At 42.5% G+C, this 26,413-nt stretch overlaps 2 protein-coding genes and 1 long non-coding RNA gene across 5 annotated transcripts in view; 1 reads left to right on the plus strand and 2 right to left on the minus strand.

Annotated features, from left to right (window-relative positions):
- Window positions 1–15,493, minus strand: part of LOC117885182 — a 31,429-nt gene extending 15,936 nt beyond the window's left edge. The window contains exon 1 of the long non-coding RNA XR_004647735.1: window positions 15,458–15,493. This is a non-coding gene — a long non-coding RNA (uncharacterized LOC117885182). The remainder of the gene's footprint in view (window positions 1–15,457) is intronic.
- The window catches only part of VWC2L (von Willebrand factor C domain containing 2 like), a 151,756-nt gene extending 133,043 nt beyond the window's left edge, over window positions 1–18,713 (plus strand). The window contains exon 4 of the mRNA XM_034786390.1: window positions 18,401–18,713. Coding sequence (XP_034642281.1) covers window positions 18,401–18,420 — 20 coding nt within the window. The 3' untranslated portion in view covers window positions 18,421–18,713. The remainder of the gene's footprint in view (window positions 1–18,400) is intronic.
- The window catches only part of BARD1 (BRCA1 associated RING domain 1), a 69,493-nt gene continuing 59,856 nt past the window's right edge, over window positions 16,777–26,413 (minus strand). For all 3 annotated transcript variants that reach the window (XM_034786386.1, XM_034786385.1, XM_034786387.1), the window contains 2 exons: window positions 18,704–18,801; window positions 16,777–17,973 (listed from right to left, as the gene is read on the minus strand). In XM_034786386.1, coding sequence (XP_034642277.1) covers window positions 17,641–17,973; window positions 18,704–18,801 — 431 coding nt within the window. In that variant the 3' untranslated portion in view covers window positions 16,777–17,640. The remainder of the gene's footprint in view (window positions 17,974–18,703; window positions 18,802–26,413) is intronic.

The raw sequence follows: 26,413 nt of genomic DNA on the forward strand, positions 1-26,413 counted from the left end.
AGGCTTTTGTTTGTGTTCTTTGTTTGGGAGTGTGTTCGTTCTCGGGACTGAGAGGGACCAGACATCAATCCAGGTTCTCCACATCTTTCTAAACAAGTCTCTCCTATTTCAAACTTGTAAGTAAATAGCCAGGCAAGGCGTGTTAGTTTTCCTTTGTTTTCTCAACTTGTAAATGTACCTTTTACTAGAGTGTTTATCTTTGTTTGCTGTACTTTGAACCTGAGACTAGAGGGGAGTCCTCTGAGCTCTTTAAGTTTGATTACCCTGTAAGGTTAATTTCCATACTGATTTTACAGAGATGATTTTTACCTTTTTCTTTAATTAAAAGCTTTCTTTTTAGAACCTGATTGATTTTTCCTTGTTTTAGATCCAAGGGGATTGGATCTGTGTTCACCAGGAGTTGGTGGGAGGAAGGAGGGGGGATGGTTAATTTCTCCTTGTTTTAAGATCCAAGGGGTTTGGATCTGTATTCACCAGGGAATTGGTGAAAGGTTTTTCTCAGTGCTTCCCAGGGTGGGAATCTAGAATTGGGAAATGGTGGCAGCAGAACCAGAGCTAAGCTGGTAGTTAAGCTTAGAAGTTTTCATGCAGGCCCCTACATTTGTACCCTAAAGTTCAAAGTGGGGATCCAGCCTTGACAGGTGCAAAGGACAAACTGTGATTGGCGGAATTGAAGAGCTGTTTGGGGCATGGGCTGGCTTGTGTTCTACATTTGAGAGGGGCCAGAAGCAATGGGATCCTGGCCCATTATTAAAGCTCCTCGGTGCTATGTTACTACAATTCATAGAATTGATAGTCTTGTCGCTCTTCTCATTAAAGCTTTCAGAGCTGAATCCTGTTATGAAACTTCCTAGGACTAGGACTGCATAAAATATTGTTTGTCTTTTTTCTGATGCCCTGCAGTATTACCATGAATCATTAACCCTAAGCTGTAACAGTCAAAACAAAGGAACAGAACACAGTGTGAGGTACATTAGCCTGGACTCTTTTTTTAATTGTTACGGGAATTACAATGACCCTAACCAAGATGGAGGAGCCCATCCTGAAAAGTACTGTTGGACCACATAGAAAGAGACAATCCCTGCCCTGGAGAGTTTACAAACAGACAAAGTCTAGCAGGCAAAACAGAGGCAAAGGGACATGCCCAAGGTCATACAAGAGGGCAGTGACAGAGTTGGGAATAGAACTTAAGCTATGTGACATGTCCTGCTCACTAGACCCTAGCTAGTCATGTAGGGCAGAATTTACCACTCACTACAGAGGACCAGCGCTAGGGCTTTGCATCACATAAGTACCACTCAAGACATACTTTGAGGCCTTAAATGGGATTTAAGCAGTGCATACACTTTGTGCTGGCCTCTGCACTGTGAGAATTTTACCCATAGTCTGCTCCTGGTCCCGTTGAAGTCATCAGTAAAACTCCCATTGATGTAATAGTGCAAGACCAGGGTGTAATTCACAAAAAATCAGCCATTTGCCGAGTGTCTCCTAATCATTAATGAGGCTCATCCAGAGGCAACATGACTGGGGAGGACAAAACAGAAATGCCCTTTGTTTCTTTCATGGAACGCATTGTTAATATAACGCGTGTGTCACACTGCACTGTGAACACTATAATGAGAATGGGTGCCTTTGGTTCCATGTCTCCATTTTCAGAACAACATTTGTCATGAAAATTGGCTTCATTTTATGCCATTTTCCAGTCTTATTTACAGTGGGTTTTTTGGTCATAGGAATGGTGTGTTAGAATGTTAATGTCTCCTCCTGTTACTGTACATTGGGTGTATTATGGAGGTATGCAGCACTGCTCTTGACCTTTTCAGTATGCTGTGTGCAGCTCTTATTTATTCAGGGATCAGGAATCAAAACCAAAGGTGACCGTCTTCTAAAGGAAAATGCAAGATTACTCCTCTCTGCCCCATCCCTAATAGTGGGAGAGGCACTTTGAGGGTCATACAGTAAAATTATCAGGCTGAAGGAAATATGAACGGGATGGGCGACGACCTGGAGGAGTAGAAGAGAAGGATAAAAGACAAGGGAAGGAGAAATATGACATACAAACGAAGGAGTGATGGACAGGATAGGCATAGAATATAGAGTTCTTTTTCAATGTCTTATAGTATTTTTGAATGATACTGGGGTTGTTTTTCAAATTTGTTATCTTATCCACCACATCTACCCTATGTTATATTAAATAATATACCCTCAAAATGTGCAGGAACTAAATAAATGCCATATAAATTAACACAATCATTTCATGAGCAAACCATTCCAGATAGGTGGTATTGCTTGAATCTGGGAATTACCATCTGATGATGTACAATTGGGAGTACTTTATTCCTCCATCACCAGCATGTAGAAGAGGTCACTAGATGAAACAGATACTAAACAGCCAACTGTGCAGAGGTACAAAGTGCTACTGTGCTTCTTCTCTGAAATCTGCTGCTGTGGGGATGAAATACAAAAACATGCTGTGGGATTCACTAGGTCATGGGCCACACGTCTTTCAAGCAGAAAAATAATTATCATTACAGTATAATAAGTTCCAGAAGCTAAAAAATAAAACTTTAGCTCTCCAGTAACTGTCAGGTTACTGACTTTTGGATACCTGACATAAGGAAGGATGTGAATGTTATCAAATGATTTCTTTGTTGGTAAACTGCTCCAAAGAGCATTGGCCTGCTAAACCCAGGGTTGTGAGTTTAGTCCTTGAGGAGCCACTTACGGATCTGGGGCAAAATCAGTACTTGGCCCTGCTAGTGAAGGCAGGGGGCTGGACTCGATGACCTTTCAGGGCCCCTTCCAGTTGATAGGTATATATACATATTTTTATTTTAACGATCATTGTTAGATTATGGGCAATTGAAAAATATAGATTGAGGAGTCATTAAGGTAGAATTAAAGTACCAAGGAATTTTTGACATGAACACGCCATCCCTAATCTGGCAAAGCACTTAAGCACGTGCTTAGTGTTAAGCAACATTGGGGCAGCAGGGACATTGTATTCAACACCTTCCAGAATCAAGCCTTAAGCACTGATAAAGCTACATAGTGCTACGCTAGCCTTAATTTCCTGACCTTTGACAGTTCTGTGGGTTTGAAGTCGGGGAGTTGGATTAGGGCACATCCAAGATTTGGTGAATCATAAATACAAAGCCCAAGACAGTGAGCCACTGATGAGAGAAAACAACTTCTCATGAAATTTATAAAAGACCACATCAAATAATACACAGTTCTGGTGCATTGGCTTGGAGGCTTGGTGGTTGTGGCCATTCGCATAATAAGTTTTAAGTCCATTATATCAGTGGTTCTCAGCCAGGGATATGCATACCCCTGGGGGTATGCAGAGCTCTTCCAGGGGATACATCAACTCATCTAGATACTTGCCTAGTTTTACAACAGGCTACATAAATAGCACTAGCAAAGTCAGTACAGCCTAAAATTTCATGCAATTATTTGTTTATACTGCTCTATATACTGAAATGTAAGTACAATATTAATATTCCAATTTATTTATTTTACAGTTATATGGTAAAAATAAGAAAGTAAGCAAATTTTCAGTAATAGTGGGGCTGTGACAGTTTTATATTGGTATATCTGATTTTGTAAGCAAGTAGTTTTTAAATTAGCTGAAACTTGGGGGTACGCAAGACCAATCAGACTCCTGAAAGGGGCATAGTAGTCTGGAAAGGTTGAGAGCCACAGTATCATATCATTTTGCCTGACCTTCCGTACAACATAGGCCATAGAATGGAGTGGGGCAAGCTATGTTATTTCTTCTTGGGTTGTCTTCTGTTCAACATACTGGGAATGTAACTGGAGTACACTTAAGTAGGTGAAATCACTGCTTTTCAGGTGATCCAGGACCTATGTGAGCCAGAAAGCCATTGCCAGAGGGATCTGTGCCAGGGAGACACGAAATCTCAAAGAGCTACACAATAGAGGTTTTTATTGTTGAGACTAGTGTCTCAGAAAGCAGAGACCACACTACTTAAGGTGTAGTAAATGAATCAAGCTTCATCAACAATATTTAATCAGAGCAACATTAATAGCACAAACACATCTCAGATACAGGATTTCAAGAGCTTCAGTCCTCATGAATTTACAGAAATTGGTTGTCTTGTACTAACAAATAAAAAAAGAACTAATGGATGTACATTAACCTTTTGGTAGTAGATTTCCTGATACAAGCTACTAATGCAAAAATCCATTAGTCGGCATTGTCTGGAAATCAGGAGATGAAATATCATAATGTTGAGAATTAGCCTGCAAAAGTCTGGTGCGGAAATGGTGCCCCAAGAAAAGGCATTTTGAGGAGAAAATGGAATAAAGAAAATCTACACAGGTTTAGTTCAGCACAGTGTTACTGTATGGAAGGCCCTCAGAACTGAGGATTTTGAAAAAGTGGCACTCTTATTTCGTGCCCCACAAATAATATGTCTGTTCAGTCCACATAAATGGCCATATAGTTTACCTCTCTTGCATTTTCCTAAGTATTTGAGGTCTTGACTGTACAACTTTAATGTTCATTTAACTTAAAGTATTTTAAATATGACATTAAAAAACCCTAACTTTGCAAAGGATTCATCCATACAGTGAACTAGTTAGACGTGTATTTTCCCCCCACTAGTAGGAATTGTATAGGATTCCCTTCAGTGAAGAACAATCACTTCATGAAGGTCCTGCATCAACTATCTTTCATCACTTTCACATTGATCTATCTATAATTCAGTTTTTTAACATGCTAAGTTTAATATCAGTTAAGGCGCGCGCATGTGTGAGAGAAGCAGAGTGCCCATCATCGGCTTTTAAGTTTGTGAATATGGATCACATCCTACGGGCTAATTATATACACTGCTTTCCGTACTGTGCTCAGATGCATTTCACTTAAGAGATCAAATATTTAAAAAAATGTAAAAAGATTTATCGCCCTGCAGGACTGAAAGGAAATTGTGATTTAGCCTCATAAGTAATGATAGTTTTAGGAAGAAGATTGTTGGCAAACGAGGACAAAATATAGCTTAATTGGCCATCTGGAATCCATTTGGAACATCGCAGTATGAACTCTGTGAATCTAATTCTTCATAATACCATACACTAAGGACAACATTTGCCAGTCCGAGCACAGGACTGGGGAAGAGGGGCCAAGCACTGAATGGGAGAAAAGACGGTGCAGTTAGGCCCTCGGCTTGGACTCAGGTGATCCATGTTCAATTCCCAGCTCTGCCACAGCCTGCCTGTGTGACCTTGAGCATTTTGCTGACGCTCTCTGTGCCTCAGATCCTTGGCTGTAACATCAGGAGAACAGTTCTACCTGTGTCTTGTCTAGTCACACGGTGAAATCTTCAGGGCAGGGATGGGCTCCTACCATGTGTATGTACAACCCTTTGCATAGTTAGAGCTGGGCAGAAATTCCCAACAAGAATGTTTGAGATTTTGAAAATGTTTCCTGTTCTGACTTGGGAGGCAATCTCCACATTTTTGTGAACCAAAAATCCCCCCCCCCAGATTTTTTGGCTTAGATCAGTAAAAAAGGTTCTCTTTCAATCATTTCAAACTGGTTCCATTTTGACCTTTTGATTTTTTTAAATATGTTTGTTATATATTCATTTCATTGTGGAAGGAAAAAGTGGGTTGGAACTGAAAAACAGGAACATGTCCAAAAACCCCCATTTTGACACTTTTCACTTCCATTTCCCCCCACACCCCCCCCCCCATAGAGGAACTTTGTCAAAACCCTTTCCCGCAAACAGCTTTTAATTCCACAAATCTGCATTTTCCAATGCAAAAAAAAAAAAAAAAAAAAAAAGAGGTTTAGTCAAAAAATTCCCCATTAGCTCTAAATACAACAGAGCTTTGAAAATGTTTGCTGCTGGGGCTGCGGTCGGCCCACCAGTAAGATGTTTTATGCCACCGTTGCAGCTTCTTTATCTTTATCTTGGCCTTTTGTGCGGTACCAGTCACCTGGGTACTGAGATGTTAGTAAACATGATAATAATAATTTGAAATGGACTCTTCTTCTGCCATCCCACGGTTCATCCATGGAGGCTCTCTCTTTCCTCCTCTCCTTCTTCTGCTCTCTCTTGCGCCTCGCTCTTATATTCACTCACCACCACCAGCGAAGGTGCCCATCGAGACTGAAAAGCGTATTGGTCCCCCAAAGTTACAGCTCTACTCCAAGAGGCTGATCCCGAAGCCCATATTTAGGGTGAGTACCAGGGGTATGTTACCTGAGTAAGCACGAGGGAAGACCTGCAAATCCTAGGGAATATGCCTTGTGAATGACATGTGGCATGACCTTCGATTCCTGATAAACTGGGAGTTGTTTGAAGCTGACAATTTATTATATGCAGAGATTCTGGGCTATATTTTCAGAACAGTTAACCCTGGCACAACCTGCTCCTGGGGCTGGATGACAGGCACAAATCTGACTAGCAGCAGCTTTCGCTGCCCTGCTGCAGACGCGCACCAACGAATGGCTCTTTGAAGGGCTGCGGGCTCATACCATTATATGGAGAGCTTGCCATAACCAGCACTTTCAGAAAGGTGCTTTGAGAACCAAGTTGCTTCATGGCTCTAACATCAGCGGCACTAATGAGGCTCCGTGCTGACACAATTGGTGCCCTGAGCCAAACTGACAAGGAAATAAAAGCAAGAATAATGGGATTTTCATGGGCTCGCAAACACGTAATTTGGTGGATTACAACGATAATGGATACAATCTGCAAAATGCAAATAGCTTTCAATCAAATATGGCTCCCTCTCCTCTCGCCGCCTCCCACGAAGGCTGCTGAGGGGGGGTTAGAGCGCTCAACGTGAACCAAGTTCCATGTGTAACGCTTATGGGTCTTTTAGCTGAGCTCATAAAGTCGAGGCCCCTTCTGCTTGTGTGTGGACATTAAAGCTTGGATCAGATGATATTTCAGAAGAGCAGGGGTTTGCGCTAGTGTAATTGGCCAGAATTTCTCTATCCCCACCCCCACTGTGCACTGGTTGGCTGCCACCCCAGATGCAGGTCAGTGGCATTATACACTCACTAAGGCCACTTCACACCCCTTTAGGGTAACCAGATATCCCGATTTTATAGGGACAGTCCCGATTTTTGGGTCTTTTCCTTATATAGGCTCCTATTACCCCCCCCCATCCCCTGTCCCAATTTTTCACACTTGCTGTCTGGTCACCCTACACCCCTCTGGCAGTGAAAAGGGCCTTCAAGTGGTGGGGCTGTAGTTCAGACCCACTTTAAAAGCCCCTTTATTGCCACAGAAGTGCAAAGCAGCCATAGTATAAATGAGAGCTCAGGCTAGACCTACATATGTTCTATATAGTGCATCTGACGACCATCATGGTTGCGGATACACTCCGCCAGATTAACAAGGCAGCCATAAATCCATCTTCACTGGCTGGTCAGGCCAGCTACACGTCGTGTTTGCCTTGCCAGCGTGGTGCAAAGCAGCCAGAATGTGACCCACATGCCAGGAGGTCCTCTCAGCTCCCCATTGACTTCACTGGTGCCCCACGAAAGCACAAGAGTGAAGCACAATGCAAGGCCAGGGCCACTGTTTGCAGCACGCTTTGGGGTCCTTCGGGATGAAAGGAGGTATGTAAAGGTAAGCCACTATCATATTATGGGACAAGGACTCAAGCATGTAGTGCCTCTTTTAATCCCCTCCCTTATTGCTGCATGTGCCATGGAAAGTGTGACCCATGGAAGCACTTGGGTCTCAGACACATGCTCTGGTAGAGCTCCCACCTCTGGCTGGCCAGTCCCCAGGCTGTGGGGTTTGGAGCCCACTTCACTTGGCCCCATGTGCCCTTTAAGTCTCCTGAGTCAGAACGCAGTCCCGGCACTGCCCCCAGCTGGGGTCTCTAGACACGCTCTTGGGGTGTGGCTCCTCTGTCTAGGAGCCATGTCTGAGACGCGAAACCACAAGTCCAACTGTCTAGTCCCTAATGCGAACCAGAACCGGAGTCAATGGTCTGAGGTTTCCAACCTCCCTACGCGGTATCAGGGAATGGTTACAGGGACCTGCTCCAACCTGTACGCCAGCATTACCACTACACCAATCTATACACTGTCTGGAGGAGGCAGAAGAGTCTCCACGAGACATGGAGTGGTCACAGTTGGTCTTATACAACCTTTTCCTTGGGGCACTCGATGGGGAATGGCTCCGCTGTCTCTTTGGAGAAGTGCCAGGTCCAGAGTGCAAAACAGCAGTACTCTCAGAATCTGAGGGCGACCGCCGGTCTGACGTAGGCCTCGGTGCTGAAGCAGGACGCATGGTCTGTTGGAGCAGGTGCCCAAGCACAGGAAGCACTGCATGTGGGGAATGCTGGGAATCACTTCCCCGCCCCCCACACGCACACAAAGGACAATGCTTACAGCCTGGTGAGGGAATCTCCAGGGAAATACACAACTAATCCTAAATCTAACTAACACTAGGGCGCTAATTATATACAACTAGAAAAAAATCACTGAGAGATGAAGAATTGTGAGATTAGTCCACAAAGAGCCCCAACTCCAGCCACAGGTGGTAAGAAGGAACTGAGTGGGGTCAGGGCGGTGCTGCCTCATACAGCCGGGGAGGGCCGATAGCCACAAAGCATGACCACCACCCATCTAGACTACTGCTATGCAAGATTCTCCGTCTCCAGTGTGCTGGGCACGCACACACCTAAGTGGAATACATGGCTGCATCTACTCAAAGCAGAATCAGGGATTGCAATCCCATATTTTCATGTAAAACGCAAAGTTTGACTTGGAAAACACTTTCAGCACCCGAGTAATGTATTTGGGGGTTGGGGGAAATGAAAGAATTACCAGTTAAATATTAGCATACCGGGTCTGTTCTCATGTGGTGCTCCCTCTATTTCAATGGGAGATGAGAATGCTCAGGACCTTGAAGTATCACTCCTAATATTTATGACTAGAAGACTCAAAATTCTAGAAGAACACCGTCAAAGGGGCAATCCAACACTTGCTGCTATCAATCGGAGCCTTTCCATTTGCTTCACTGAACACTGGATTTTGCCTTAAGGGCCGACTTTTCAAGTGCTTGATACCCATAACACTGGGGCAACTTTTCCAAAGAGCTCAAGGTCCCACTGAGTCACCAAAACAAGTGGGCCAGATCTTCCAAAGAGCCCAGAACATTGGGTGCTGAGCTCTTTAGAAAGTCTGGCCATAAATGATGCAACAGGTGCTGGCCCTTAATTAGGGGTCTAAATTGGTGCTCTTTGGAAAATCAGGTCTGCATCCAAGAGCCTGAACCGAGTTTATTTGGTCAGGAAGTTTCCTGTGTTTCTCACTGTGCAAGTTAAGACATCTTTCACCAAGCAATTTCTCTACAAATGCATGACCCAGTCTATGCCGGGTCTGGAAATGGTCTTCCATGGCAGGCCATCATTAGAAAACAATGGCTCAATGTGATTTCATGCCTGACTGGTTTTACCACTTTGTGTTTGACAAGTGTGTTAAAAGCAAAGAATTGGGAATCTGATGGCTTGGGTTGGGGAGGGTGGACGACCCTCCTAGCCTTTAGCTGTAGCCGCCTCGCTACAGTTAAATTAAATTAACACTTGTATTAATGATAGTTTCTCTATTAAACCTTCTGCCTATGGCTATAAAATGATTGCTCAGGGTTGGTGGAGTTTAAAACATAATCTGGAAACTGTTCAGTGGAATCTTATGGGGGCTCTAAATGGCTTAAACACAATACATCTTTGTTACCCAGTCAATGGTACTTGACTTGATTACCTTCCTCACTAACAGCAGCCAATAGGCACAGCTTCTGGAGCCAGCCCCTGATCCCAAAGAAGTCAGTGGAAATAGTGCCATTGATGTCCGTGGGCTTTGCATTCAGGCCATAGGATATCCCTCTAAAGGGGTGTGGCCGGTGGTGACAGGAGTCACAGCTGGAACTTTCGGTGCCTCACTCAATGTGTGACCTTGGGCAAGTTTGTCTGGTTTACTGAACTGCAGCCCAGCCCGATATCGCTCTTAGCTGCCAAACCGTCCCTCCCATGGTGCCTGACTCCCGGCTGCCAATCCCTCCAGCTCCGCTGGCACCTGCCACCATGCAGTTAGGTGTTAGCAGCAGTGTGAAAAATTCACATTTCTGCCACAGCACAAAATAAATGGGGGGGAAATAACTCCAAACCAGAGGCCTTGGTATTGAATTTAATATTAATGTAGATGACACAAGCTCCTATTATGCTATCCATATTAATATTTCCTTCAGGAAAAGACCTCTGGATTTTATTTCACGTTGTGGCAGAAATTTAAATGTTGCTACAGAATTTAAATCCAGAGTGGCCCAGCTTCAATGTGGCACCCTGACTTCTGGAAGAACTAAATGGAGTCAAAAACACTCTCTGAAAGCAAACACAATAGAATGGAAAGTGTTTAATTATGGGATAGCTGTATAGTGGTCAGAGCACTGGGCTGGGAACCAGGAGACCTGGGTTCTGTTCCTGGCTCTGCTACCTTTATGCTTCTCTTCCCATCAATTTGTCTGGCTTGTCTATTTAGCTGTGTAGTGCATTGGTGGTCATCCCTCCCCCTTCAGCTCAGAGGGAAGCCTCACTGGGTCACTGTGGGGTCAGCCCAGTCACTGGGGGGGGAGTTAGCAAATTGAGGGCTGCAGTCTAGGGGGCTCAGGCCCTCAGGCAGAGCAGCAAACAGTCTTTTGCCTGGCCTGGCTCAGGCAGACAACATACAAATACAAGCCTCTTGGTTTAAGGTGGGGCGGTCGCAGAAGGCAGTGGGATCCAGACCCACCCTACTCCACTGGGTCCCAGCCCATGGCCCTGACAGTGGTGGAGGGCTCTGCCACTGGGTCTTCGGGGATCCCACCAAAATACGCTGACCCAAGCACCAACAGCAAAATAAGACTAACGTCTGGTTTCCCTGAGCTACTTCCTACCATGATCATGGTAGGGGCTCCAGAGTCCAGGGGTCCTCCATCTCCTCGGGGTATTCAGCCTCCAGCAATACGAGCAGCTCCTCTTCAGCCTTGGTCTCCTCTAGTTATTTGGCCGCCGGCAAGCTTGGTAGCTCCTCTCCGGACTTGGGTCTCCTCTAGGGGCAGGGCGCTACCCAGTTCGGTCACAGGGCCTGACAGGCAAGAGGCATCTGTCTCCTTACCTGGCTCCCAGTCAACTGAACTGGAGGCCCCGCTCTTATACTTTCTGTCCTGCCTCTCAATTTCTGACACGAGGGCTGGGCCGTCTGGCTTCAACTACCTGGGTGCAGAGAGTGATCCTCCCACCTCCAGCTCAGAGGGAGGCCACTCCACCTCACTACAAGCTGGTTAATTCTCTGGGTCAGGGAGTGCTTCATAGTATGTGTTTATTTAGCACAAGGGGGCCCTGCTCTTGATTGAGCACGCTAGAGTACTACTATAATAATTGATAACTAGCCAGCATAAGAGTTGAGGTAGCAGCATACATGTCGGTGAAGTGATATCAGACATGTACCTTTCAGATGTGATCTGACACCAAGGCCAGGCTGTACTCCCTAAGCTAGCACCTGCATAGCTCTGGAGGGTTAATTTACCACAGCTGCTAAGCATGCATGGGCCATGCTTCTGACTTTAACGGGTGCAAAATGTCACAATCCATATTGCGTAACATTGCAATGCATAGCAGCCAAGCCCCTTATCTGTCACTGCTTTGGCAACTCACTTCAGCAGACATTGATGTCTCTGTCTTTCATAGACATTTCATCGCTACTTCATCAGATTACACCTCCTGCTGAGAATTAGATTGAGCCGCACAAAATACATCTCTCCCAGAGGAATAACTAGAAGGTGGGAGATTTTTCAAAATTGTTATCTACAGCACATTCTCCTGCTTTAAAGGGTAATTTAACACTAGTTAAACGACTGTTAAATTAACCAAGTAGCTGTAGAAATGTAGAAGTTGCTGTACCACTGCTGTTAAAAAAAAAAAAAAAAATCACTGAGTTCCCCAAAGAGACATTACCCAACATCACCCCGCTATCAAGGAGTTGTCTAATTATAGTTTTTAAAGTGATATTTAAGACCTGAAACTTTCTGTCTCAGAAAATTCATGCCTCTTCCATGATTAGATGCAAGGATTCAAATCCCTTTTCTGTTCAGCTGCAACTTTTCTTTAAAGTCTGGTGAATGGTGAGAAGAGCAACATGGGGCAAATGGGATGGGGCGGGGAGTGGGAGGTGTAATTATTCTGCCTTAGTGAATTCCACATAACATTTTCTCCATTTCCAAGTCCAAACAAGACCCCCTCTAGCTCCAGTTGACAGCTTTTTGAAAATCAAGCCGTGTTGGCCCTTGCTTCATACATCATCCCCAACCATGAAGATTCTGGAATCAGAATTTAGCTGGCATTTTGTTGATTCATTGGACATGATAGGATTCAGTTTGCTCTTCAACAGTGCTAGCAGTAAGAAACTGATTTTTTCCCCTCAGGAAAGTAAGCCACTATGAATCAGAAGCTGCACTGGAAGCAGAAACATGCAGCAAGTAGTAAGATGTTATTTTTACTCATGTTTTCTTGTCAATAACCACAATCTAAGACCTAGTTTTACAATAGTCTGTGGCTTCATATAGACCTTTACCCCTTTGCTGCAAACAGGCTGTTTACAGCAGTCTCACCAGAGCCTCTTTGGTTACCTTGCAGTGACACTTCCTACCAAAAAAGGCTTTAACCCTTTGCAGGGAAGGTTGGTTTTCTAGTTAAGACACTGGACTGGGACTGAGGAAATGTAGCTCCAATTCCTGGCTGTGACACTTAGTCTCATGGTGCGTTAATTTTCCATCTGTAAAATGGGGCTGCTACTCCTCCTCCTTTCATTAGCACTATCCATTTAGATGGTAAGACCAGGAACTGTTTCTTCCCTTGTGTTTGGACAGCCCCTAGCACAGCTGGATTCCGATCTCAGCTGAGCCATTGTAGTACAAATAGCAGGGAGTGCCAGGTTATTGTGCTCTAGTGCAAGGGTTAGCGGAGGCTACTCGGGCACACATAGGAGCAAGCGCTACTCACTCAGAAGTTGGCAGTCTCAGGACTCTCCTGTGCCTGCTCCCGCTCTAATGAGTAGTGCAAAAAGGGTAGCGAGTGGACATGCCTGGGGAGATATGGAGTTGTTGTGATCTTCAGCCACCACATGAAACCCTCATCTGCGTGCACCTCTTTGAGCCAACTTGTGCAGATTAAGCACTTATAAAGGCCCCATTACCATTACATGAGTACGCCGTAGACATTAATGATGTTATCCTCAACAGCCCAGTGAGGCAGAAGTATTATCTCCATTTCACAGATGGGGAATTTTGTCTCAAACAGGTTGTGATGCCTACCCAAGGTCACACAGCAAGTCTGTGGCAGAGACAGGCGTTGACCTGGTCTCTCAGTCCAGTGCCTTAATCACAAGACCAACCTTCCTCCTCCTCATTTTGCTGTTTATAAATACAGTCCGCCTCACATCAGCTGTGCAGGCAAAAGCCCCAAGTGATCATCCTTGACATACCCAAGACCAAAAACCCATGTCCAGCTGAGACGGCTACCTAATTTCCAATAGAAGTATTTGTTTACTGTGATCTGTAAGTAAAGTTAAACCCTTTCCCCATTACTAACTAGAGGGAGGCGCTGATCCGCAGGGTCTGCCGGCGGGCAGGAGGTGCTGTGGGTGGGAGGGCATAGGGGAGCTGATGGGGGGCTGCCAGATGTGGACAAAGCAGGCAGCCAAAGCATTGTACAACTTTAAATGGAGCATGTTCTGTAATTGAGCAGGGACGCAAGATCAAAACGATGTTAAGCGAGAGGACGTTAAGTGGGGAGTTACTGTACTTGCTATATACCCACAGTTCAAGTGGGTCTTTACTCACCAAAGCCCTGCCTCACAAGATACACTTATTTTTAACTGCCAGGGGAAGGGGGAGCTACCCGGGTATGTACACTACACGCTGCCAAAAGCGGTGTGTAGTGTAGACAAAGCCCGAGGATGTTAATAGTTTCAGATAAATAAGAATGCCTCCAAGCCAAAGTAAAGTTTTAGACTTCCTCTCATTCACATGCCCCACTGGCAGAGAGCCTCATAAAATTTACATCACTAATCTACACATTTTAATAAGGGGAATATTGTTAGGCAAAAATCCCACCCACTATTAAACCAGTAAAGTGGATTTTAACCTTAATACAAAATTTCTTGACTACAATGTATATCAACGGCGCATCTGTTTACAATGATTAGTAAGAGTTGTGGATTGCAATCAAGATTTCGAACCATGAAGCTTAAACTTTTAAAACTCGCCCAAAATGCTTCCAAAGGGGTTTAGGCATGCCCTTGTTTGGCCTTTTACAGAAGCAAATCTACAGAATCCTAACTTTTGTGAAATCTGAAGTGTTTCTGTTTTCTGGATCTTTGATTCTTTGTCTACATCAAATAAATAATTCCCTTTGCAGCAGTAACCTCACCAAGTCATCCTATGGAACCAAATAACCAAAGCAATTGGAAATCAAATGAAATTAATGTGAGGGTACAACTTATTTGAAGTAAGTAGCAAGTCAAAAAATTTAACAGTAAATGTAAACTATCCTAAGTACTATAGTTGAAACACTGAAAGTGAATACTGGTTCTCTTAGTGGATTTTAAAAAATTCTTGTATAGTCCTCAATTTTTTTTTTTTAAACACAGAATTATTCCATCTTCTAGACCTAAAACTGGCTCCGATCCTGCAATTATTCTTATAGTACCTACATAGAGCTCCCTTGAAATCAACAAGGGTCTGATGGCAGAGAAAATCTTGCAAGATCTGGGCTCAAATTTATGTCTTTTGTATGTTTTGCTGCTAAGTCTAGATAACAATCAGTCTGATGTTATATGGCTCTTGCAGCATGTCAAAGGAACCTGGCTTCGAAATGGGATCTAGTTCAGAAAAACAAAAGTCCACTTGTGAGCAAAACAGATAAACTTCGGAGGATGTGGCTTCCCCGCCTCCCCCACCCGACACTGAGTTGTGGCAACTTTATAGTTTCTAATCTCACTTCTGTTCAGTCCTTAATTCCCATGTGAACAAACACACCCACAGTGTGTACAGGAAAAGTACAGTGGATATAACAAGGGAAATATTTATTTACAGAGGGATGAGAGGAGAAAAACAACAAGGGGAAATATAGGGGGAGCAGTAAGACTGGGCTGTCCCACTGGCCCAGTGGTAGCACAGTCTGGAAGGGCAGACCCCGAGCAATGTGTCTGCACACAGAGTTCAGGAGTCCTGAACAAAGTTCCAGTCCAGTGGCGAGTCTTGGGTGCTCCTGGTCGTCTTCGGCGCCAGTGAATTTTCCCCCAACAAACCCCTCCGGTGCCCTCTTCTGCCGCTCTCTGCAAAGCCACACAGAGTGACCACCTCTCCACTTAACTAGCTACAGCCTCCCTCCTTGTTCCCAATGCAGAGTCCCAAGCCCCAGTACTCACAGCCCCATGCAGCTCTGGGCAGCCATGATACTGGGTCCAGATCCGGCCTGTCCTTCTCGGGCGATTCCTTCCTGGCACAGTGCTCCTCCTGGCTCCCGTCCTGGGGTGTCCCTGATCGGCCCTGTCCTTCCCAGGCTTCAGGCAGGCTCTCTGCTGCTTCACTTTTCCAGGGCCTGCAGGCTGCCTCTCCCTGGAGCTCCAGGGCTGCCCCCTGGAGTTTCCCTCCTTTTTTCTTACTCTCCCCCTCCCCCTTAGGAAAAAGATTTAAAGGGCCATGCTCTCTAAACCCCAAAGGGGTTACAATAAATTAACAAACGGATACATGTTCACCGCTGTAGTGTTTACTTGGTCATTTGCTTATTCACAAAAATCATCAGTTTGCAACAGTTATTTTGTTAATCCGCGAAATTTGTGCGCATGCTATCACACACAAAGCCAAGTGCATGAGACCGGCTTTTAGTATACGGTGACAGTTCACAGGCTACCCAGGGTAAACGAGAGATCTACATCCTGGGGTCTTCAGCTCCTAAAGTCATTTTGGCGCTTTTGAAAATTTTACCCATTGTACTATCTGTGAAGAAAGCAACACTCCACAGAGAGTTCCATGGAGAATAATGGAAATGGCCTACAGTCCCCAGTGACAATGACTATAGAAAAGAAATCAATTGTCCTTCCCCCAGAAGAGAGTGAGTCTCACAGACGGAATCTTTGTTGCGCTCAGCTGCTGTGTTGGGAATTTATGCAAATAATTCTGAAATTCTTGTTAAATTATGTACACGCTTCATATTTATTCTGCAGTTAAACTTACGTAAGAAATTATTTTAAAAAGTCACTGGCACCATAAGTTTTATTACAAGCAATACAAAATGCAAACACAAATGCTTAATCCCATCACACAGCCATCATTATCATCACATAGCAATCATTACAATCACACGGCTCCAAGTCATGATTTTATACCTGATGCAACCTACAGGATGAAAAGCTTCACAAGCCATTCAAATACATTGAAAGAAAGCGAGATTATAGACATTAACATAAACTGTGGTCCATTATGAAAGCAATAAAGGATTCAATAAAAATCAGTGATTAGAACAAAATATGTAAAATGTCAAATTTCACTCAAATGCAATCAGGATAAATTTTTAATAAAACTCTCTATTTTCTAAAAGGCACTATGCTTGTGGGTGCCGCCGTTTTCCCATTAAAGGGGCTATGATAGCAGTGGTATGTGTAATACAATTACTATTTGTATGCATGGATAAAAATTCTGAATATAGTTGTAATCTGACTCTAAATCTGACTTTTGTTTTTTAAAAAAAAAAATCACATCTTAAATGAGATGCTAGTTTGCTAGGATTTTTTTAAATTATATATTTACAGGTATGAAAGTGGAATGAGTTTTGATAATGACTCTTAATGAAACATTAAGAATAGGTTAGGTCAAGATTTTTAAATATAGGAGTGGGATTTTCCAAAGATGCCTAAGTGACTTAAGACCACAAGTCCTATTGAATGTCTAATGGGACTTGTCCTAAGTAACTTAGGTGGTTTTGCAAATACCACTTTGAAGTCTGAAGTTAGACTCCTAAATCTGTATTTATGCACATGCCCAATTTTCAAAAATGCTGAACACATGGCTACCTCATATCTCAGTGAAATTAGGCAGATGCTGAAGTATGGTTTTAGGCATTTAGGGTCCTATTTTTTAATTCTTGGCCTTAAAGGGAAATCTGACTATGTGACACTTATGGTAGGACGCTGTTAATTTATACGTCACAAACAAGAAATGATGATCTCATCCACTCTGAAGGGAAGGTTTGAACAACCAAGGGTGTTCTAAAGGTCTCGTGTTACAAAGACTTCATTATAAATTACAAAATGCTATATGGAACATATATTAGTATGCTGAAATAGAACAACTGAAAATGAGCTGTGTCAAATAAAGGAATTTAAAGTACATTTCTCATGTGTTATCCTTATTTTTCATTGCTTGTTCATTTATTCACAAAATTCAGCAATTCACAGTGAGTATCCCAGTCGTTAATAGGTTCTACTGTGGTTTTAAGTGTGAATAATGAAGAGTGGGTTTAGCTTTTGATTCTAGACTGCCTGGCAGTGTGTTCCAACTGCTCAAGAGGTTCGGAGGTCATTTGAGAAACTTGTTCATGCTGCCGGGATATTCACTTTGTAACAGGTAACAGCTGAAATGACATCACACAGTCTATGAGCCAGCTGGAGGGGGCCATCCAGACTTTGCCTTGGCGAATTTTATCTGGGTTGTACTTAGAAGACACATCATAGATAATGTATTGTGTGCAGAAACTCTGATCAGAACCAGGTTGGGCATGGTATGCCACTGTGTTGATGGTCTGTGTCACGTCGCTATCTGGCTTTGGCTGCCTAACAAGGATTTGTCCTCCTGCTGCTTTAACCAGCTCTATGAGGTCACTCTTCTGGTGGTGGTTGAAAGTTCCCAAAAAATAGAAGTAGCAACCATCAAACAACTTAGGCAGCTAAGAAAAAAGAAAACAAGAAATAGAATAAGTACAGGGATCCACAGCTCAGCACATGATGGGGAAGTCAAAGGAACGAGCATTAGCTCAATAGGGGCATCAGAAAACATGGGCTAAATTGTGCAACAAGTTACTATGCCAGTTTCTAGAAATCTCAATATCTGTTTCCAACCAATCAAAGCTAGTCTCTGAAAGGCATTTACTTAGACTGTAAGCTCCTTGGGGCAAGGAACACCTGTTTGCTCTGTTAGTACAGCGCCTACCACAGTAGGGCACTGGTCCTTGATTAGGGCTGCTACGTGCTACAATAATACAAGCGATAAAATTACATCACACCACCGGTCCATTTAAATCAGATGTTAGTTAAAAAGATAGGATGGACCTAGACTGAATGAAAAATAATTACAATATTTTTCCTTCCTTTTAGATGGGAGTGATTCCAAGTAGCAACTGAAACCGAACTGGAGAATCCTAGAGGAAACTTCAGCCTGTGTGTTTCATGCAACTTCTTGCATAACGACACTGAGACTTCCCTCTGAAGCTTTGGCAAGGTTTATGGGAATACAAGTCAGGTATCCATTAACAGTTTGTGACAATCATTAACAGTAAATTCAATCACCTCTCACACAAACACCTGAATAAGTGCACACTGAAGTATTAAATCTCTTATCCACGCATATGGCAGACGGCAGTGGTATAAAAGATAGTTTTCAAAAAATCAGATAGCTACCAGCTGTTCTTGGTTGAGTCTGCCTCTTTGTGGGCCACCACAGATTTCATACTTCTCCTCTTGTTCACGAATTCTGCTTTGCAAACATGCCTTCACCCCTGGAATTAAGACACATGTCAAGGCAACAGAGCAAAGCATTGTTATTGCCAACTCACAGGAGTACTTCATATATTCAGGTTGCATTTCAACAAAGAAATTTGTGTGCTTAATTTTACGTATTGTGAATAGTTACATTGAAGTCAAAGGGATTATTCAAGGTAAACATATGTGGGAATTCTTGCAACATCAAAGATTAAGAGATTACACTTTAGCTAATTTCTAAGAATCTCTTTAAATGAGTTTACAGAAATGCTTCTGAAAAATGATAGTTTGATGCCCCTGCAAAGTGAAATCCTACTCCTAGGGTACGTCCAGACTACAGGCCGTATCGGCAGGTAGCGATCAATTTATCGGGGATCGATATATCGCGTCTCGTTAAGACGAGATATATCGATCCCCAAACGCGCTCCCTGTCGACTCCGGAACTCCACCGGAGCGAGCGGCAGTAGCGGAGTCAACGGGGGAGCCGCGGCTGTCGATCCCGCGCCATGAGGACCCAAGGTAAATCGATCTAAGATACCTTCAACTTCAGCTACGCTATTCACATAGCTGAAGTTGCATATCTTAGATAGATTTCCCTCCTCTCCACCCCCAGTGTAGGCCAGCCCCTAGATGCAATAGGTACGGCAGCAGAATACTGTAGGTCAGTGGTGTCAAACATTCCATCCACAGCATACACTGGGCCTGCTTGATCTATTTAAGTGACTCTGCTGGACACTCATGCTGCAGAATCTAAGCTTTCATTTAAATTAGGAAAAACACCCAACCAGATAACCTTCCAAATACAAATCAGACAGACAAAACTGCATCAGGTCTTCAAGCTGCCTGAAACAATGACAGACAAGTATGAACTCCATCTCCCACTACTCCCATTGGGCATGAACTCTGAAGTGTCATTAACAGACATTTTAAAATGTCAGAATTAACTACTGCTTTGCTGATCATTTGGCCCCTTAAATAACCTTATCTTGGAGGCCAACCAACAGCCATCAGATGATAGCAAGTGCCTGATCTGGGCTGGATATAAACTAAAAAAAAAGCTGACTCTGTATTGCATTACTAATACAAGGAATCGCATTTCATTCCCGTTTTATTGAAAATTATCAGGAACAGGTCGTTTGTAGCTGATGTTTGAAATCAGAACAGAAACATCAGAATGCCTTAACTTGGTTTTTCCCTTTCAGATTCACCAATTCATTTGCATTTAAGTAGTGTCTTAAAGGTGCACAAGTGTGAATGCTACGCTGAATACACATTTGTGAAGCTGCTTTTGAAAGAAGTTCAATAAAAGTTCAATAAAAGCTGTTAGCCATCAAAAGGTGCCAGGGGTCAGTAGTACTCACAACATCCACTCCATTATACACAGGTCCCCCATTCCTAAAATCTGAAACCAACAAAACCAATACTCAGCCAAGCCAACAAAAACCGAACCCTACTTACAGTTTTTAGCCCAAAAAGGGAGACGAGTCAGAGATTCCATGAAGTCTATGAAGGACATTGCTATGATGATGGGTGGCACTACTGAACCCTAAGAGAGAGAGATCTTCCTGCTTGTGCCAACCTCAGGGAGCTTGAAAGCCCAACTGTGCTGCCAACAGGCCACTGGTCAAATTGATTTTAATTTTCATTCTGGTTTTTGAATTTTAAAACGAGTTATAAATAAAAAAGGCACCAAGCTATTTGTTTACATGAAAGCAAATGATAATTTGATGAGGTAAGTTGTGCTTATATATTTGATTGCAAATAGGGCCTCCTGTATATACAGAAGTCAAAAATTCTACAGGCCTAGTCTAGATGCCCACAACACTATGTTTTCTACATTTTTTCCTCTCCTCTATGCACGCCAGCCTGAATCTGTGGGTGTTCGGCTCAACGCCGTTGTGGGAAATTAACATGAACCTGTACAAAATTAAAAAAGGGTACCAAAGACACTTCTTTTCTGGAAAAGGAAGAAATCGCGTATTTATTGGAGACCAGAGCAGCAAATACTGACAAAATATTTCAAAGGTTTTCATAACTCAAGCACTAACCATAGCTTTAAAACGACTTCCACAGTCCTTACGTTGATACCACTGCACATGAACAGAAGGGAATCCCAATAGGACTTCACCTTAAGGTTGTGGTTTTTTCCTCCTCTCAAGAATGCAGGGATGTTAATGTGTATTATTTATAATTAAAAGGAGAAATATACTATCTGATCTAGCTCTGAAAACAGGACTGGTCCCTGCATTATCTACAGATCACCACAAATGTACTGTTTTTACTTTTTATATAAAAACTACATTAAGAGTTCCTATATTTAGAAATATATATTAAAATATATATGCCTCAATTTTCAGAGGTGCTCCACACCCACAACTCCAATAAAGTAAATGAAAGTTGCATGTGCACAGCACCTCTGAAAAAATACCAGGGTGTTAACATTTAAGTATCAGTTTATATTTTTCAAAGAGTGGCTTTGGTCAGAAAAAAATGACAACTGCACATTTTCTGTTTGGGTTACCAACAAATCTGGGCTATTGCCTGCAGTGTAGAACCAGTATACCTGTTGCATGAAGCAGGATAGCATAAAGCCTGTTCTCCATCAGTCAATCTGCCAGCAAAGTTCAAATTTCAGGATCCTTGCTAAGGAAGGTGAGGCTTTACAAGGCTAGATTAATCATAACTTGATTTTCAAATGACAACTTGAGCTTGTAGTGCTGGCAGTGGTAAACAAAGCAAATTTGATGAGAGCAACAGAGGAAGCAGAATGACTATGGAACACTAAGTTATCTTTTTACAGAGTTACCTTCCTGAGGATAACTGAACTTTAAATCGTGAAAGTGACTAATGTTGGTAAAAGGCATCTATTTTAGCAGAAAATGCAAAGTACATTAAATCTTCTCTGCATACATATGTCTTCCCATTTCATGCAGCCAACTCCACTGATAAATCCTTTCAGTAACATTTAATTGCAGTCATTGTAATGGTTTAATTTTTAACTGCCATGAGAACATTTAACCAAGATAGTGACAAAGATACTGATCTTAATCATCTCATTTTCACTAAGCTCCAACACAGAGTTAGAAATGTTACAGGAATTAGTGCTAAGTATTTTTTTTAAAAATAACATATACACACCCTACTAATAAATGTTTCTCTGAAGACTTTTCATCTCATTCATTTTAACCTCCATTTCATCAGAAATCACACAATGTACCTGGTACACTTACAGATATGGAAAAAAGTCTTGGGCATAATTGGTGCACAGATGAAACAATCTTTAAAATGCAGACATTTTAAGTGAATTGACTTCACTAGGGTTATATAACAATCCTTGGAGTGATCTTTGTGATAATACGACTGTAGGCTCCCATTACTTGAGAAAGTCTATCCTATAACGATGCTGAAGCAGAACTTGTTTTAAGTCTTGTAATATTCGACAACAGCTCACAGCTAGACAGTTTTACAGAACCACATGTGCCGAGATGCTTTTTGAACAGCTGTCATTCAGTCTCTTCTCTAACCCCCTGTACCTTGTTCCTGTCTGTGTATGGAAAGCAATGTGAAAATTACTAGAATCCTCAGCAATATAGGAATGTCAGGTGATGCTTCAAGCTTCTAAATCCTAGATGTCATTTTACTGTCAAACAGCATAACTAATAGGGGGTAAGGAAACAGCACAGCTTGGAAAAGAACAGACAATACACACAGGATAACAGCAGAGAGACAAGAAAGCATAACGAAGTGAGGGAAATATTAAATTTGCCATACTAGATCAGAGCAGTGGTTTATTAGTTTTAGTATCCTGTCTGTCAGTGTAAGGACCAGATGCTTCAGATGAAGGTACAAGCAACCCTAATACAAATAATTATGGAATAATTTGCCCACAGGGGAAGTTTCTTCCAAACCCTGTGAGAATAAAAAAAAAAAAAACTGTAAACCCTGTTGCTTTAGCATATAAGCTGAACACTAACGGTGGACATTCTCCTCGATAAGTATTTCTAAAGCTACTTACTTCTTGGCCTTACTGATATATTGTGACCATGAATTCCATAGGTTAGTCATATACTTTGTATTAAAATATGTAATTGCTTCTTTTCTGTTTTGAGTGAATTAGCTCAATTGAATATCCTCAGATTCTAATATGAGAAAAGTTAACAGAAAGGCCCAAAATACCTTTTCCATATAGTTAATTATGTTTACTTGCATCACACCCCCTCTCATTCGTCTGTTGTGTAAGTCTCAATCTTGTCTTCCCAAGTCTCTAGACCACTGTTTCTGCTATATCCTTTTTTAACTAGGATGATTAGAACTGAACAACAACTGTTTTGTGACAGCACCTAGAAGCACGAATTACAGAACAGAGCTCCACTGTGGTAGAGACAGTACAAATTACACAGAAAGATGATTCCTACTCTTAAAGAGCCTACCATCTCAGTATAAGGGCTGGTCTACGCTGGGGGGGGGGGGGGGGGAAATCGATCTAAGATACGCAACTTCAGCTACGTGAATAGCGTAGCTGAAGTCGAAGGTATCTTAGATCGACTTACCTGGGGTCCACACGGTGCGGGATCGACATCCGCGGCTCCCCCGTTGACTCCGCTACCGCCGCTCGCTCCGGTGGAGTTCCGGAGTCGACAGGGAGCGCATTCGGGGATCCATATATTGCGTCTTAACGAGACGCGATATACCGATCCCCGATAAATTGATCGCTACCTGCCGATACGACGGGTAGTGAAGACGTACCCTTAGAGACAGGGGACTTGGATTCTAAACTCTTTGGGGCATGACTGTGTCTGTTTTATTTACAGCGTCTAGCATAGAGGCATCCTATATACCAGTGGTTCTCAACCCAGGGTACACGTATCTCTGGGGGTATGCAGAGGTTCTTCCAAGGGGTACATCAACTCATCTAGATATTTGCCTAGGTCTACAACAGGCTATATAAAAAGCATTAGCAAAGTCAGTACAAACTAAAATTTCATGACTTGTTTATACTGCTCTATATACTAAATTATACAGTAATGTAACATGTGTCTATGCACTGTATTAGACAGGCATGTTATGTCTTTACTGATGTGTGCAAGCACGTTAATGAGGTTGAAGTTGTCATGGTGCGTACATGGTTGCGATGTCAAAATGGACAGAGTTTTAAAACGAGGAGCTGAAAGCAGCGGTAGTGGCGACATTGAAAATTGTAATTCACTGCCTCCCAGAATGACAAAGCACATAAGTGAAAAACAGGCTCAAATATCACACTGAAATGTAAGTGCAATATTTATATTGCAATTAATTCATTTTATAATTATATGTCAAAAATGAGAAAGTCAGCAATTTTTCAGTAACAGTGTTCTGTGACACTTATATTTTTGTGTCTGGCTTTTGTAAGCAAGTAGTTTAAGTGAAGTGATACTTGGGGTACGCAAGATAAATCAGACTCCTGAAAGGGGTACAGTAGTCTGGAAAGGTTGCTAATCACTGCTATATACTACAGTAATACAAACAGACTGGAAAGCCAAGACGCCAGTGAGACAATACCATTATACAGCTGAACTTTCTGTCTGCTGTATGATAATCATGTTATTCAGTCAGTTATACAGCAATGTGTATAAGTGGCTGAATAACACGGTAGTTTCCTTTTAACAACCCCTCTACTAGATTCAGCCAGTCATCCTGATTAATGGTCAATGAAATAAAATACTATACTGAATAAATAACTGAGTTATATTTGCAAAAAGAAGAACAGGAGTACTTGTGGCACCTTAGAGACTAACAAATTTATTAGAGCATAAGCTTTCGTGGACTACAGCCCACTTCTTCGGATGCATATAGAATGGAACATATAATGAGGAGATATATATACACACATACAGAGAGCATAAACAGGTGGGAGTTGTCTTACCAACCCTGAGAGGCCAATTAATTAAGAGAAAAAAAGCTTTTGAAGTGATAATCAAGTTAGCCGAGTACAGACAGTGTGATAAGAAGTGTGAGAGTACTTACAAGGGGAGATAGAGTCAACGTTTGTAATGGCTCAGCCATTCCCAGTCCTTATTCAAACCGGAGTTGATTGTGTCTAGTTTGCATATCAATTCTAGCTCTGCAGTCTCTCTTTGGAGTCTGTTTTTGAAGTTTTTCTGTTGTAATATAGCCACCCGCAGGTCTGTCACTGAATGACCAGACAGGTTAAAGTGTTCTCCCACTGGTTTTTGAGTATTTTGATTCCTGATGTCAGATTTGTGTCCATTAATTCTTTTGCGTAGAGACTGTCCGGTTTGGCCAATGTACATGGCAGAGGGGCATTGCTGGCACATGATGGCATATATCACATTGGTAGATGTGCAGGTGAACGAGCCCCTGATGGTATGGCTGATGTGATTAGGTCCTATGATGATGTCACTTGAATAGATATGTGGACAGAGTTGGCATCGGGGTTTGTTACAAGGATAGGTTCCTGGGTTAGTGGTTTTGTTCAGTGATGTGTGGTTGCTGGTGAGTATTTGCTTTAGGTTGGGGGGTTGTCTGTAAGCGAGGACAGGTCTGTCTCCCAAGATCTTTTGTTAGTCTCTAAGGTGCCACAAGTACTCCTGTTCTTCTTTTTGCGGATACAGACTAACACGGCTGTTACTCTGAAACTTGAGTTATATTTATATACGTAGAATAGGATTTTCAAAAGTTCTCAGTGGTGGCCCAACTCTGCTCCTACTGAAGTCATGTGTAAAACTCCCTTTGACTCCAGTGGGAGCTAAGTTGGGCCAATGCTTTTGAAAATGCCACACAATCAGTGATTTCACAATTTCCGTATTGAAAGATCAGAGCTGAGAATTTGATCCTGAGACACGGGCTGAAAGAATCATCACAAAGCAGAATTTAGCTATAGTCCCAATCAAAAAGCACACTCCATCATTAACGTGCTACTTCACTTCCCTAGAACAGACCCTAATAAGATGGCCATCCTTGAATTGATAAGCCTGGGAAAACAAAGACAAATCCATAAAGGATGACTGAATTTTAAAAGATGATCGATCTTTCAAACTTTCATAAGGTGGTGGTGGCAGTAGACAAGCATTAGGGGGGATAGACTACAGAAAACTATAGATTCTGCATGAGGCATACAAGTGCCCTCTTTCGTTTTGTTTTTTCCTCCCCAAACTGGCTCTACTATATATAGGTTTGTAAATAAACAGTTTTCATGTTTACATACCCTTATTAACGTCTAATACATACCCTCTGAATAGATTTAAAATAAACCAATGCTTACAATGGACTGACCCGCTATAAAGTAGAATTTGTTCACTCAAACATCAGCAATCAGGATTCCTTTATACAAAATCTTGATACGTTCTGCATTTCTACCATCAATGAAAGTTATAGACTTGCCAATTCTGGGAGTGGGCAGGTATATTCATTTAACAGGTTCTTTTCAATCTGTGCTGGGGAACATCCTTGTCATTAAACTGATGACCATAACTGCGGTGACTAAAGTTTGTTGGATCAGCTACCCCAAAAGAGTCGTAATACCAACAAGAATGTGTATTTCCTCACACTTCAAAGGGATTGAAGTCATACTCTGGGGGTACAGTACCCCACACCAGGGTGTGCATTCCTTAGTAAGCTATGTTGAGTATC

Source organism: Trachemys scripta, chromosome 11, assembly GCF_013100865.1.
Source record: "Trachemys scripta elegans isolate TJP31775 chromosome 11, CAS_Tse_1.0, whole genome shotgun sequence".
NCBI lineage: Eukaryota > Metazoa > Chordata > Testudines > Emydidae > Trachemys > Trachemys scripta.